The following is a 14,415-nucleotide window of genomic DNA, read 5'->3' as shown; positions in this document are numbered from 1 at the left end:
GGCAGCATTCCAAGTATAATGCGAAAATAGTTCAACATTTTGTTGAGTATACTTGTCCGTTGTTAACTACTTCCTCTAAAAATAAATCCAAGCACTTGATCTGCTATCTTTATGGCCTTGCAAACTTATATATCAACAGCCAATCTTCATCTCAAGCTTGGGTCTTCTTACCAAAGCATAGTATCTCACTGTTAACAGTGAAGAAACGTAATTTCTAATTATTTGTTTGCTATCATTCATTTCAGTGCTTTTCAAACCCCCTCCCCCCCCCCCCCATTTCCTATGTTATATCATTTGGAAATTCAGAAATCACCATTTTAATTCTGAAGTCTGACTCAGTGGTTTTAGCAGATACATAGAGCTGCTAAAATTTACCATTCCTGCCATCTCTCTGATGTTGCCTTCAGAATTAATTTGTTAATCTATTAATTATGCTATTTCTATCCCAATATTTATTTTTCTTTGATCTGTTTTACTATTGTGTTTTGTGCTTTTGATCATTACCTTTGCCTTCCTAATTGTTTTCGTGACTTCTCTCTTATCAGTCATTTATGTGCTTAATGTATTATTGTTTCCTTACCCTCAATTTTTCCCTTGTGCCTTTTGCCATGAAATTTCCTGAACATGTTATCTAGTAAGTTCTTTGTTCTAAACAGAACGGCTTTTCCTGCACTCTCTTAGTATTGTTTTAAACATTTCCCATTAAGGTTCTACAACATTGTTTGTCAATATTGTCAACCATTTTATCTTCTCAAGTTCTATTTTCAGACCTTCTTAAATAACATTTTTTCCAAACTATTAACTAAGTTTTCATTGCCCTTTTGTTTTTTCTTGATTATCTTCATTTAATAATATACTGACCATGATAAAATATGCCTTTAATGGTATATCTTATCTGTCTTTGTTCATTCTCCCTTACAGTACAAATCCTTTGTTGGGTGTTTTACGCAGTGGATTAGAATGGAATATTGTGTATATTGTAAGGACTCCATTCACTATCATCTGTAGTAACCCTTTGATCTAATTAATATTGATGTTTTGACTATATACTTTTAGGTGGGATGTGGGATATGCCTAATGGTGAGATTTTTTTTCTTGTTTTTCTTTACATTGTTTTCTTCACAACTATGTCCCTTTCTCTCCTACCATTATTCTCTCCCTAATTATATTGCTATTCCCTTCAGGCCATTAGATTTCTGAACACCCTGCCACTGGCATTTGAAGTGTCATCGGTTAATCTGTTCTGTATCTGACAATATTTAATTTATGCACTTTATTTATGCATAATTCATCTGTAGATTTTATCCTAAATTACCATGTGTTATGTGAACTACTGTGCACCCTGGTTCAGAGAAGCATTGTCTCATTTGACAGTATACATGTATATAGTTAACTGACAATAAACTTGACTTGGCTTGACTTCTCTTCCTCCCTCTGCATCTTTTAAATATGTTAAACCCTGCAATATTTCATTCCTAGGTCTGATTTCTTTGTAATTCCTGTTTGGTTAGTCCTGATGAAGGGTCTCAGCATGAAACTTCGATTGTTTATTCCTCTTCATTGATGCTGGTTGACTTGCTGAATCCCTGCAGTATTTTGCATGTGTTACTATGGATTTCCAGCATCTGAAGAATCTTTAGTACTTATCCCTGCTTGCTCAGGCTTCTCCCATTCCATGGTTTCTCTGTCTCCTCTACTCTCTTATGCATACCATTCGTATTTCTGAACAGACAGTTTCACTAATCTTAAATAAGATTTTGTATACCTTAATGCTTAACCATCTTGTTTAACTCTGAAACCACACCTCTATTTGATCCCTTCCTAAATACACAATTTCCTCCCTTTATGAAAAAGAAAAAAATACAAGTTGATCCTGAACTCGCAGCTCTCGTTTTCTTTTCCGATAAGATTAATGGACTGAGAATCATAGGCTTGGATTCCACAATTTAACAATACACTCCTCCTCCTGAGAGCACTGAACTCTGGTGGAAATGGTATTTCATAGGACATCTGTTTCAGCCAAAGCGATTGATTAACTTGAAACCACAGCACCTTGTCCATAACTCAGCCCATTTTGGCACTGAATGAAAAAAGCTCAATCTTTGAAGACAACAGAAGGACAAAGTGTGGTTCATCATGTGCATTTGGAGATGCTCATTTGAATCTGATTGACATATGTAGAGAAAAATTCTTCAGTGCATAGCATCATTATAGATACATTCTGAAAGAGTTTTACATGTTCACTGTTGAGCAAATAACACCTATTGCTTCGATAACAAAACATTAAATCTACAACTCAACTGATAAGAGTTAGCTTGATGCTAATATCAGGTGGAAGTGTTCAGATTTTCTGTAATGATATCCTATCACCACATATAGCCCATTCTCTTCCTCCATCAAGTTAAATGCACAAAAAATTGTCAGTGGTATATCCCCAAACTTTAATTTCATAAAATACTCAATTGTCATTTGCCTGTATAGGTTGATCTGTACTTTGAAGTTTATTTGTCGCTAATATTTGGAACTTAAAGCATTGCTTAAATACTGTGGTTGTTTCAATGCTTACTTACTGAGTCTTGAAATGCTACTTGTTTATTTTCAAAGAGCATTTTTGCTTCGGTTGATACGTTCAAAAGCTGCACATAACTACAGTTCATTTTGAGCTACAGAGATAGGTGGGTATTGGAAAGGATCAACATTTCAAGGATAGCCCCCCAGCACGCAAAGCAGTCAATGTGCTCATTATTGCTTCACTTGTTTCTGAACCTGTGTAAATGTGATAAAATTTTTATCTGTACTTTCCTCTGTTGCTGTGCTGTACAGATTCGCTCTTGAAAAATGAATAATTTTAAGAACACTCTGCCTTTTGGATGACATCTCTCAGCATTTTCAGCTTATTCTGTAATCATTGGGCTCAGAATTATGATTTAACTTTCTTTGAAGTAGGGTAAATGCCATGTCAAATAGATTGAAAAAATGGAGAATGGTTCACTTTTATTGCTTTTTTCCCCCGGTGCATTTGAAATCTCAGACTTACTTTATCATTCTGCATGCAGAAAGAGAGAGTGGGGACCATACGCCGGCCAAGCTCCCTGAATGACCTAGATCAGAGTCATGAAGAGAAAGAAATTGAATTTCTTCGGATACAAGTTATTGAACAGCAAAATGTTATTGATGATCTCAGCAAGGTAACATTTTATATATTTACAAAACAACAAACATATTCTTTAAAGATTCAGTTTTCTATTTTCTTTGTTAGATGCATATTTTTCAAAAAGTAATAAATTGCCAGTTGCTTTGCCCATTCTGTATAAATACAGAACAAGTAGCTTGAACCATTCAGCAAAACCCTAATCACAAGAGTTTAGAAACACTCTGATCACTTTGATTAACTTGTGGTAAAATGGAATTTTGTTCCGATTGTTTTCTCCTAAAATTTGTGTATGATGTATTGTAAATTTATGTTTTTTTGTGAATGCTGCATCTATAATGTGTTATGTTATGTGCTGCAAGTAAGTTTTCCTTGCACCTTGCGTTCTCATGTACCTTTGCCTTTGACTCATAACCTGCTATGCCTTATTCATAGCAGCAGCCTACTGTCTCTCATTTGCTGGGATACTTTTTAATTTAACCATTCCTAGGGATCTTAAATGGTTTTTTAATTTTATTTTGAGTACAAGGCATCAAACACTTCTGATTAAGTAAGATGTTTAGCAGTGGGTCATTCAAACCCAGGATGTTCTCAGATTTAGATAGGATCTATTGTAGTGTTACCTTTCTCAAGCAGAACAAATATTGATTATACTGCAAAGTTCCGAATCCAGAAGCAAAGGACATTGACAGATTGAAACCCCATTATCCCATTCTTGGTGTTTGACAGAAGGGAAGAAACAATCAGTTACTACGCAATAACTTTCACTGGAAGTGGTACATGTATGGATGTAGAAAGGGATAAAATCTGGCCCAATTATGATGTTACTCCACATCACCAAATAGTATGTCTGTTTGTACTTATGTATATCACTATGGACCCCAAAACTCCTACTCTTCCAAGGACCAAGAATATGTGGCATCTACTCACATTCCCTGGGTTCCCACATTTCATGGAGATCACCGAGCCTGCACCGGTGGAGCAGTAGGTGAATGAGAGGAAAGCTAATAGATTGTTTTGGGGGTGCTCTGTCATTTGAATTTAGCCTTTGTGTGCTCCGATAGAGCCCCAATGTGGTCAGTGACTTACCAATGCCCCTGAACACTCACAGAGGATGTGACAATATTTTTCAGAGAAGGTTTAATTATCCTTGAAAGCTTTTCTGTGACCTTCGTGTTCTAATGGAATGGAGTACCCTTGCAAATAGTGTGATCCACCCATCAGAACAGACTGAGTCTATTGTGGAGATGGTCTTGGAGAATGTTGGCTTACCCTTGCAATGGATTTGGAGCAACACACACAAAATACTGGAGGAACTCAGCAAGTCAGGCAGCATCAATGAAGAAGCCAAGACCCTTCATCAGAACTGAAAAGGACAGAAACAGGATCTAGAATAAGAAGGTGTGGGGAGGAGAATAAGGAATGAGTACAAGCTCGCAGGTGATAGATGTGACCAGATGAGGGTGTAGTGGGTGTGTGGGGGAGGGGAAGTAAAAAGCTGGGAGGTGATAGATGGAAGAGGTAAAGGCTGAGAAGAAGGAATCTAATAGGAGAGGACAGAGAACTGGGGAAGAAAGGGAAGGAGGAGGGGCACCAGAGGGAAGTGGTGGACTAGTGTGGAGAACAGAAGAGGTGAGACAGTAACTGGAATAGGAATGAGAAAAGAAAGGAAGGAAGCAGAAAGATATCTCTAGAAGTTAGAAGAATCATTGTTCATGCCATCAGGTTGTAGGCTACTTTGACGGAATATGATGTGTTATTCCTCCATTCCAAGATTGGCCTCTTCAAAGCAGTAGAGGAGGCCATGGGCAGACATGTCAGAATTGGAATGGGAAGTCAGATTGAAATGGGTAGTCACCAGGAGATCCTGTTTAAGCAACATACTCTCAAAAAGCTGGAGGAACCCAGCAGGTCAGGCAGCATCTATGGAAATGGATAAACAGTCGACGCTTCAGGCTAAGACCTTTCTTCAGGACTGGAAAGGAAGGGGGGAATCGATAGCATAAAAAGTTGCAGGGTAGAGGTAGGAAGATAGTTAGAAGGTGATAGTTGAAGCTAAGTGGGTAGGAGAAGTAAAGGGCTAGAGAGGAATGAATCTGTTAGGAGAGGAGAGACCATAGGAGAAAGGGTAGGAGGAGGGTACCAAGAAGGTGGTGAAAGGCAGGTGAGAAGAGGAAGAGGCCAGAGTGGAAATAGAAGAAGGGGGGAGGGGGGAGAAAAAAAAGTTATTCTTACCAGAAGGGGAAACTGATACTGAAACCACCAGGTTGGAGGCTACTCAAATGGAAAATAAGGTGTTACTCCTCCACCCTGAGGGTGGCAGGTACTGGAATAGGAAGTGAATAGAGGGATATAGGCCAAATGCAGGACAATGGAATTATCATCACCCCTGTTGGTATGAATGAGTCAGGCCTGGTTTTATGACTCTAATATTGCCATTCTTCATACTTACATTTCAAAAATGAATGAGTTTTCAGGAAGCGTGTTCTGATACAAGTTTACTCAAGAGATTACTCAACAAAATGAAATAGCTTCTCCTTAAATAAACACTCATACCATCAAAGGTAAAATGTATCAAATTGCACATGTTTTACCTTGTAATATCCTAATTCACTTCTTTACTACAATTCACAACCTTCCCCATATGTCCTTGGATTGGCTAAACATATTTGTCAGTCAATATTCAAGGTAATATATCTTTCATATGGAAGCTTTGTAACAACACTATCATCAAGAAATACTAACCCAATACATGCACAAGGTAAATTATGACTTATTGTTTATCAACTTTTGCTGCACACATGAAATATATTAAAAGTTGTCACTTGCAAATGAATACTCAGTTGTTCCAAAAGGAAAAAAGTCTAAGAATGAAGGCTGTAAAAATATCTTTCTCCTCTTACTTGGACCCATCTATCGCCTACCAGCTCCCACTCCATTCGTTCCCACCCCGTCCTTTTATACTAGTTAGGTTCCCCTAACCTGCCAACCTCAGCTTAACTCTCGATGGCATTTTTTTGCTTCTGACCTGCGACCTTTATTTTTGTCAGGCATTGGAGACGGCCGGCTACGTCAAGAGCGTCATTGTAAGTAGCACAAATCACAATTTTTAGCTTGAATAGTTAATTGCACAATGACATTGATGTATAGACATGGGAAAGTGTTAGGACCAAGAGGACATTCAGTACCACAGGTCTCCATTCCAGTAACATATTAAAGGTGTATGCATTTTAAGAAGCTTGGGACATACATTCACAATTTCATCCCATAATATTGGAGAGATTAAATTCCTATGCACACACTGAATTTTTGACTGAAAAATTTACTTTTCTGACCATGCTGCTATCTCAGTAGACAGGAATTATTATTAAAGGAGTAGAGCACAAAGTCTTGCCTACTCATTGACTCACTCTTCCAGCAAGACAAATGTGGCATAACTGGGTAGGTTTATTTCCAATAGGAAAACAAACGTCAAAGAGTATCATTTACTTCAGAACTTCGACAGCTGAAAGATGTGCCACAGGGTTATCAGAGAAGCAGAAATTCTCCAGGAGTTGGGAAGATTGGACAAGAAAATAACAATGTAGCTGAATTGTTCACCAGATGGTTAACACTGAAATAAAACCCAAGCTGAATGGGTTCTAAGCATTTTCCGAAGATGGAGATAGAACAGCTTGACTTTTCTCAGTATTGGCACTAAAACCAAGTTGCCTCAGATTTGGGAATAGAGAATCACATGAGTTGTTCGAGATTATAACAATTTTAAATAAATTTGCTATATTAAGTCAGCTAGCAATATTTCAAAATAAAGATTTGAGTCATCAGGCACAAAATGGCTTGACATACACTCAAAAGATTTGGTTTCAATAAAGGAACTGGTTTAAAACCTTCAACTTTAAACTATTTGCCTCTTTTCCTTTATTATTTTTTTGCCATTATTATTTCTTTATTATTTTGTGGCACATTTACACTAGCTTTGATAGGCTTCTAATATGATGGAATAAATCCCAAATATTTATCTTAATAATAACTTCTGATCTGTAGTACAATACTTATCTGATGATTTTTGTTCAAAATCTTTATCAGTAAGTGAAAACTCATAATTCATATTTCCATATGGTATAGGAAACTTTTCAGTCCTTCTGTTGTCTCTCTGAGTAATCATATCAACCTCACTCACCAATATATTAAAATATAATCCATTTTCTTTTAGATTCTCTTTTATACTTTACTGTTTTCCCAGCTGCACATGTACTCCAGGGGCAATTTACCCCAATTAACCTGACAACAAGTATGTCTTTGGAGACACAAGGAAGACTGCAGATGCTGGGAATCTGGTGCACACAAAAATGCTGGAGGGTCTCAGCAGGTCAGGCAGTATCTATGACGGGAAGTCGACAGTCAATATTTGAGACCTTTCATTGAGACAGGAATGAAAGAGGGAAGAAGTCAATCTAAATGGGTGGAATGGGAGGGACTGGAGCAAGAGCTGAAAGGTGACGGGGAAAGACAGGCGGGCGAGGGAAGAGTGAGTCGGAATGATGTAAGCAACTGGGAGCAAAAGGGCTGAAGAAGATGGACAGGACAGTGGACCAGGGAATAAAAGGAAGGTGGTGAAATGGGGGATTTGGAGGGAGGAATCTGTGGATGATGGGCAGATCGACTGGAGGGGAGGGGAAAGAGAAGAGGTATGCAAGCTAGTAGGGAAGGAGGGCAGAGGGGAGCAGGTTAACAGAAGTTGGAGAAATCAATTTTCATGCCATCAGGTTGGAGACTACTGAGATGGAATACGAGGTCACGTTCCTCTCATTTGCATCTGGCCTTAACCTGACAGAAGAGGAGGCCATGGACAGACACGTCAGTCTGCGAATGGGAGGTGGAATTAAAATGGCTGGCCACTGGGATATCCTGGCTGGTATGACAGGCAGACTGAAGTGATCCCCGAGTTTGTGTTGGGTCTCACCAATGCAGAAGAGGCCCTATCAGGAGCAACGGATCCAATAAATGAGCCCCAACAGATTCACAGATGAAGTGCTACCTCACATGGATGGACTGTTTAGGACCCTAAATTGTGGTGAGAAAGGGGGAGCTACCAGTGGCCGCCCATTTCAAGTTCACTTCCTTTGCTGGCATGATAAGGCCAAGCACAGGTTGGAGAAGCAACACCTCGTATTCCATCTGTAATATCTCCAATCTGATGGCATGGATGTTGAATTCTCTACCTACCAATAACCACTTCTCTCCAACCCCCCCCCCATCCCCATTCCTTGTTTTCCTTCTTTCTGATGGCCCTCTCACCTCTTCTTTCCCCCTCTCCTGCTCTCATGACTTGCTCATCACCTCCTTCCTTTTATTCCATAGTCCACTGTCCTCTCTTATTGGATTCCTTCTATTCAGCTCTTTACCTCTTCCACCCACCACCTCCCAGCTTCTCACATCATTCCCTTTTATCTCTCCTCCCCCACCTGCCTACCTTCTCCCTCATCAGACATCACCTATCAATTACTAGTTTGTACTTCTCCCTCTTCCCCGACCTTCTTATTCTGGCCTCTCCCTCCTTTCTTTTCAGTCCAATCATAGGTCTCAGTCTGAAATGTTGACTGTTTTTATTCCTCCATAGATACTGCTTGACCTGCTGAGATCCTCTAGCATTTTGTATGCATTACTTATGAAGTTATGCTTTTGATAAGCTGGGCATCATAGTGACTAAAACTAAATCTGTTTTACATTGTATCATATACTTTTTCACTCTTCGTTAAGGTGTGTCATTTTTTTTTGCTTGTAACAGGATCGGGAAAAGCTGCTGCATTACAGAAAACAAAAGAAGAAATTTGCGAAGGCGAGTAAGGTGAAAACAAAAGCTCCATTTTTGCCTTGTTCATGTTGTCACAGAATCATAGGAATGTGCAGCTTAGAAACAGGCTCTCCTCATCCATGCCAACTCTATCTGCATTAGGCCTGTATCCCTGTACTCCTTTCCTACCCAAGTACCTGTCCAAGTGCCCTTTAAACATCGTAATATTATCTGCTCCTCTGCCTGCTCTGGCAGCTTTTCTAACTGTTCACCACCCTTTATGTGAAAACTGTATGGTTCATATCTCCTTTAAGTTTTTACCATCCCACCTAAACTTGTGTACTTTGGTTTTGGACTTCCCTGCCACTGAATAAAAAAGATTCTGACTATCTATCCTATCAGTACCTCTCATAGGCTGCATAAAATTGTATCTATTGTTTCAATGATGAAACAAACTTTTAAACAAATTCTTTTGAATTAAAATGTATGGGATAGGAAATGAGCAGTTTTATTAAGCAGTAGTCTCCCTTCTTCACTGTAGCTGAATCTGCTGACTTTCCCAGGTTCAGGTCCTTTAAGTGTTCATGGCATACTCTTGACAAGGCTATTTCCGTGGCATCAGATACATTGTACATTGAGAACTGGACCAACTCCCTGTTTTTGAAATAATAACCGAATTGCAGTCAGTTCCAACACACGGTGCAACTTTTTCCAAAAAAAATAATTCCTCTCCTTCATGGAGGTTTTGTAGATAGGTGTCCACCTCTTTGTAAATCCTCTTAGAGATGTTACATAACACCTGCTTTTCTTGAAGTAAAAATCTGTAGTTGCTACAAATCTCAAAGGCAGAACTTGCAGGAAGTACATAGCCGATTGGGCAGAACCTGCAGAGAAAGAAACAAAATTATTTTCAGTCAGTGGCCTTCTGTTGAAGAGTCTTTGATTTGAAATGTTGACTCTGGTTTCTTCTTCTAGATTCACTTCCCTTGATGACATATCCCCTGCCACAATTTCTTCCCATCATTTATCTAATATCAGAGTAATCCTCAGCAGCTTCAGGCCAGAGACAGAGATAACCCAGGAAAAGTGTTGGAGAGAGAGTGTTACATGTTTTCTTTATCCCAGAACCCATAAAATGATCTACGCAAGAATTCAGAAAAATCTGCCTCCATAAACAAATTATAGAGTAACATTCCAGTTATATTTTGAATAATGCTGAATAACCTGCTGATTTTCCTTACACAGAATAAATAAATTTGAATATTTTCTTCCATCCACCACTCTGGCATCTCTCCATTGTATATGTTTTTCAGTTATATATATTCTACGTTAATGTTTAACCCTGTCACTCATTACTATGCAACAGACACAGCGAGGAATATAAAGCAAACTTTATTGATGGGGTAATTATGGGAGAAATGCCCATAAAATTTCCAGCCTCAACAAAATTTTAATCTGCAATATATTGCTAATTCTTATTATGGAACAGATGGCTGTGTACTTGCAGAGATCTTTTCACTGTAGCCTGCTTTGTCATATAAATCTGTGAGTGGAGATTGATATGTTCATGGCCTAAGGTAGAAGGAGTCACTTTTAGAAAACCTAGCACATTTATTTTTCAACATAGTCCCCTCCTACATTTACACACGTAGTCCAGCAGTTGTGGAGCATACGGATCTTGGACCTCCAGAAAGTGTCCACAGCAGGGGTGATTGATAAGTTTGTGGCCTATGGTAGGAGGTGAGTTATACAGCTCTTGTTACATGCACATGCAGGTCAACTCTTTGAGTGATTGTGCAGAAAGTTTGAAGTTGATAACTCATCTCCCTCTACCTTAGGCCACGAACTTATCATTAAGTGTGTAAATGTAGGAGGGGACTATGTTGAAAAATAAATGTGCTAGCTTTTCTAAAATTAACTCCTTAGGCCATGAACCTATCAATTACCCCTCATACATTGAATGATTGGAAGGTGCATTTATCAGAGTACAAAGCTTCCAAATTTTACTGAATTACTTCCATCCGAAGATCTGATGAAAGCTTATTCAGTGGATCTCCAGAAACTTCAAAGGCAACTAAAGAGATACCCAGTTGCCACTGTGAATATAAACCTTAAGTACAACACACCAATGTATTGAGCATAGTTTCGCTTGGTACTGGAATAACTTTCCACATGATGCACATGTTAAGTTTTACTTATTTTATTTACAGAAGCCAGTGGTGGAAACATTTTTTGGGTATGACGAAGAAGCATCACTTGATTCTGACGGTTCATCCATTTCATACCAAACAGACAAGACAGATCGAACTCCTTGTACACCCGAAGATGATCTCGATGAGGTGACAGAAAATAGATTCTTCTTTTCGTTGACGAAAAAGGCTTTTAATGGATTATAACCAGCATTAATCAAGTACTTAAAATGAACAGCTTTATGTTCAAATAAGCTATTTGAAAGGTGCTTATTGAGTTGAATAGTTTTGAACAATCATGTGATTTTTCTTTATAACTCAGATTTCTCTCATCATTTATTTTCATATTTCTGAAATGTTCAAAGAAAAAATAACTTGAAACCCCCAGTACATTTTGAACATCCTATTACTAAACGTGAATTACAAACTTAGAGAAAGTAGTAATACTGGAAATTTCAGACAGATCACCTCAATCTTCTTCTCTTCAGGTGGTTACCAGCAGCCCCCATAGTCCACACTCCCAACGTTACTCCCTAAACCTTTCCAACTCTGCTGCCCCACCCTCACAACTGTCTGTTTGATTTTCCAATGGCCTCCCTGAGAGCAAATATCAAATGCACAGTAGGCATTTGATGCTCGTATATATGGTGCATACGAGCCAAAAATTAAAAAGATTGTAGCCAGGGTTTACTCACTTTGTTACCAGGATCATTCACAGCTTGTCGTGAGAGAATGCTGCCAGGTTGTAGGGCGATCACTGAAAGAAATTCAAAGTGTAGTAGTTAGAGTTGTCCACAGTGTGGCCCTGTAGCAGTGTATTTCCCAGAGAATCGTCAATGTGTTGGTAAGGCTGAATTGTTTCCATCCGGGTTCAAAAGATATCAATGGTTTTGAGTTCTACCCTCACTCCTTTACCCTTTTCTTTTTGTCAGGTAAAGTGGGTTCAATTCCAATTCCTGCCAGACTCTCCTGTTTGGTGGTAGGATTACTTCTAATATGTGATTCTCATTCATCAGCTGGTTTTTGAATCACTGTTCATCGTCCTGTTTTCTTTGACTCCACTAGTTCTTCCCACAATGTTCTAACCTTCAACATAGTAAATTAGCCAGTACCTGTTTTAGTCAGGAGAGCCCTATAGATTAATATGCTTGTGCAATCAAAATCTTTGTTTTTGCATGCGGACGTTAAGATATATCTTGACTCTATACAAAGGCATGAAAGGCAAGTTAGTGAATATGCAACCATGTAAATAGAAATTAGGAGGGTCATTATTCCTCAATATTTTACATTATTACAAAGTCGAGATATACTCTACAGTCTGGTTTCTGATCTATGATGAAAACAATTGTGCACATTTATGGTGTTCTTATATATAAATAGTGATATATAATCAAAAATGCCAAAAGTACAATTTTAAGCTTCTATTGCTTTTACAAATTAAATTAAGATAAGATTGAGTGATGTGCTGATAGCAAACCTTTGACAATGCCATAGGGAAGGTAGTGCCTTTGATTGACATGGTAGTGTTGTAGAATGATGCACCTTTTCCATGCCAGAAGCATCTTAACTCAGGCTGGTTCACTGCCTGGATTAAATTTGTTGGTGTATACTGTTCCTGCCCTTGATAGAAGACTCTGAATTTAATGTTTTGCATGAAATATACATGGGGAAAATAATCAATTATCATGGTCAAGTCAGCTTTTCAGCATTTTGGAGTTCAATAGTTTTGTATTTGCTGAAAATTTAGGGCATTCTGGTCTAGAGCTTGGCCTGATTTCCCTAAATGCAACAACATAAAATTCATTGCTGAAAATGTAAGCATGTTGTACGACTGGAATGACAGATGCAATATCTAATTGTGTTCCTTGCTTGTTACGTTTAGGGAATGGCAAAAGAAGAGACAGAACTCCGCTTTCGTCAACTGACCATGGAGTATCAGGCTCTGCAGAGGGCTTATGCATTGCTACAGGAACAAGTTGGTGGGACATTAGATGCTGAAAGGGAAGTCAAGGTAATGATTGAGATAATACAGAAATAAAGTGAGGCAGATGCTGGAAATATGAAAAAATAGTAATTGCTGGAAATTTCCATGCACCAATAAACACTAAAACACAGAAGGGCTTACCTGCATCATTAGACTTACCTGGTTCATTGGAGACAAATCCATATCGTTTTTACTTAACTGTTTCTCTGTGTGTATTTAGCTTTGTGTTGTTATGTGTTAAATAAATAAAAGGCCACATGATATTAGATACCATTAGGGCTTGTACTGATTTGACTGTAAGCTATAGAGATGTTTTAGTATTTAGTGACTTGACTAATGTGTTGAAACAACATACTTCTTCAACTCTATTGTTTTAATTTTTTTTAATATATTTCAGAAAAAAAACTCCATTATTGCTTTAATGGATAAAAAGGTATGGATTTTGTGAGGATGAGGTGAACAGGAGCTGTGTAAAGTCCGTGGAAGCTCAAGGGGTTTTATGTGGGGAATGAGGATGGAGGAGGATAGAGCTGATTGGGAGAATGGCTACGATGTGTTGCATAAATAATGAAATATGGATGGAGAACTGATTGAGATTTGCAATTTTGGATGGGTATGAGTTCAAAATTTAACTGCATATTATAAAACAACAAGGAAAAAAGCAATGTCTGTTGTGTGACATGAGGGAGTCAGTATGATCATACTGATACGGTCATGTTACGGTTAGTGGTTAGGAGGGCTGATCTAACTCTCCAGGTGAAGCCAGCAGATTTGATAAAGGTACTCTATTAAAAAAAGAGTCTGGAATAAATGATATTCTTAACCCCTTTCCTCGTTATTTTTTCATTCCAGACTCGTGAGCAACTGCAAGCAGAAAATCTCCGATATCAAGCTAAAATTGAAGACCTGGAAAAGGCTCTTGCACAACAAGGACAGGTGAAAGATAACTGCCCGATGCATAACATCATGAGAGATAAAAAAAAACTATTATATTTCCTACAATTTTGAATGGGTTGGGTCAGGGGATGGATGTGGGAGTGTGGGATTTATTTGGTAAAAGAGATTCTCCTCTAGAATTTCTGTGTAGAACCAGTGATGAGCACAAGGTTTACTGGGAAATGAATAGGAAGCAGGGGCTTGGGGCTTTGGAGCTTTAATTCAAGTTTGGGGTTTTAATTCAATAAAGACAAGCCTCAGGATCTTTCTGCAACTAGCCGAAGAAACCAGAGCGAGGTTAGAGCAGATTGAATTGAGAGGAAGTTAACATAGAACAGTACAACACAGGAATAGGCCCTTC

General features: G+C 38.5%; 1 protein-coding gene across 10 annotated transcripts in view; it reads left to right on the top strand.

Annotated features, from left to right (window-relative positions):
* jakmip3 (Janus kinase and microtubule interacting protein 3) overlaps nt 1-14,415 on the top strand; it is a 361,481-nt gene that overhangs the window by 237,413 nt on the left and 109,653 nt on the right. For 9 of the 10 annotated variants that reach the window (XR_009507472.1, XM_059947651.1, XM_059947653.1 and 6 more), the window contains 6 exons: nt 3,057-3,188; nt 6,202-6,237; nt 8,940-8,999; nt 11,156-11,284; nt 13,017-13,145; nt 13,971-14,054. Coding sequence is in view for 9 of the 10 variants with exons in the window: in XM_059947651.1 (XP_059803634.1) it covers nt 3,057-3,188; nt 6,202-6,237; nt 8,940-8,999; nt 11,156-11,284; nt 13,017-13,145; nt 13,971-14,054 (570 nt within the window). In the remaining variant the exon portion in view is untranslated. The remainder of the gene's footprint in view (nt 1-3,056; nt 3,189-6,201; nt 6,238-8,939; nt 9,000-11,155; nt 11,285-13,016; nt 13,146-13,970; nt 14,055-14,415) is intronic. The other variant, XM_059947652.1, reaches the window with a different exon arrangement.

This window comes from Hypanus sabinus, chromosome 22 (genome assembly GCF_030144855.1).
Source record: "Hypanus sabinus isolate sHypSab1 chromosome 22, sHypSab1.hap1, whole genome shotgun sequence".
Lineage (NCBI taxonomy): Eukaryota > Metazoa > Chordata > Chondrichthyes > Myliobatiformes > Dasyatidae > Hypanus > Hypanus sabinus.
This window is presented reverse-complemented; position numbering and strand designations above follow the sequence as displayed.